Below are 1,634 nucleotides of genomic sequence, written 5' to 3' on the forward strand. Positions count from 1 at the left end.
AAAAACTAAATTTGCAAGGAAAATGTAGTTGGAAATCCATAATTTCAGCCTTTTTTACAGATGGAATTTCTCTTCCTTGATACAAGTATCAGTAAAAAAAATTCCCCATCTTTTAACCAGCTTTCAAGGCCGTTGAAGTGAATTTTGCGATGAATTCAGTCCAATTTGACATTTGAAAATTCAAACCAATGAAAGAATTCATCACCTGTAACAAGGAGAAATATCACAAAGGGGGGAGAGAGAGAGATAAGAAGAAGAAGAAGAGAGCGAATCCCTAAAAAGTATTTTAAGTATCCACAGAATTACGTCGAAAAAAACAGGAGAAACCGACAATGGCAAAGCGATGACGATTTCTCAACAAATAATAAAAATAAGGAAAAAAAGAAAGAAAGAATCCATCAAATAAGAGAAAAAAACGACTGAAGAAATCACAACAATAAAATAAGAACGGAAATAAACTAACGAAATACACAAGCAATAAAGCCATGATTTCTCAGTGAGAGGGGAAACCAACAGAGAACCAAAAAAAAAGAAAACTACCCAAAAAAAAGGAAAACTATATGTTATTTTCCTCATACACAATTGCAATTCCATTTTTGTGCAAAGTAGAGAGAGAAACCCATGAATGTTTGCCATCGAAAAGAATATAAATCCATAAAAAAACACGACTCCTGGATTCAGGGTTCAGCAATAAGGAAAACCAAGAAAAATTATTCAATAAATACGAGAACAAAGAAAAAGAAACACAGATCTCACCCCAAGAAGAGAGAGAGAGACAGAGCGAAAAACAACCCATCAAACACCAGAGGATCATTACTCTCTCAGAACCAGAGAACCAAAAGAAGAGCCACCATTAAAGGAACCAGAGAAACCCCAACCAAAAAAAAATGATAGAAACCATTAAAGATCCATTCAATTTCAAGATCCAACCATGAATTTCTACAAAGTTTACCATATCACGAGTTCCCGTATCATATCACACAGCAAATCTCCATTAGAAACGCAAAAAAAAAAACGCACCCAACAAAACGTATTACACATGATCATTCATCTCTCTAAAATTATGAAAGAGGAAAGAGAAAGGCCTCAAACTGGACTTGGGTCGACTCCATTAGAAGCCTTCTCTGGAACATCATGAACCACTGGTTTGGTTAACATGAGGGGGCGATCTTTTGCCTCTTCCTCGTCTTCCTCCATGTCCGTTGTGTTGAGGGTTATGCAGGAACATCTCTCTAGAGAGGCGAAGAAAGCAGAGGCCACGCTTGTTCCCACCCAGTTCGCCATTCTATCCAGCTTTTCGCAGTTGAGGAAGCCGCAATTCTCCATTAATGGAGGGGTAAATCTCTGCAAAAGCAAGACACAGAGAGAGAGAGAGAGAGAGAGAGAGAGAGATGAACCCTAATAAACGAATGGGTCGGAGATTGCAAGGAGCGGGGGTCACAAAAAAGGAAACTTAGAGAGAGAGAGAAGAGAGAGAGCGAGGGGCACAGTCTTGTTCCCGTGATAAAAGTTTTAGGCCCCGATCGTTTCATAATATGACAAGGACGCCCAATTTTTTCGTTCTTTTTGCTTAGTTGCCAAAAATGCCCTTTGTTATTTGTGAATTAGGCCATCATGCCCTTGAGACACATACT

At 38.5% G+C, this 1,634-nt stretch overlaps 1 protein-coding gene across 1 annotated transcript; it reads right to left on the bottom strand.

Moving 5' to 3' along the window:
* Window positions 1-888: 888 nt before the first annotated feature.
* On the bottom strand, window positions 889-1,340 carry LOC105421079 (uncharacterized). Its single transcript, XM_011627104.3, has one exon. It carries the CDS (start codon window positions 1,324-1,326, stop codon window positions 1,087-1,089), a length of 240 nt encoding a protein of 79 aa, XP_011625406.1. The 5' UTR covers window positions 1,327-1,340; the 3' UTR covers window positions 889-1,086.
* Between the last annotated feature and the right edge of the window lie 294 nt (window positions 1,341-1,634).

The sequence above is a fragment of the Amborella trichopoda genome, chromosome 7 (assembly GCF_054954075.1).
Source record: "Amborella trichopoda isolate Santa Cruz 75 chromosome 7, AtrichopodaSantaCruz75HAP2 v2.0, whole genome shotgun sequence".
In the NCBI taxonomy this organism is placed as follows: domain Eukaryota; kingdom Viridiplantae; phylum Streptophyta; class Magnoliopsida; order Amborellales; family Amborellaceae; genus Amborella; species Amborella trichopoda.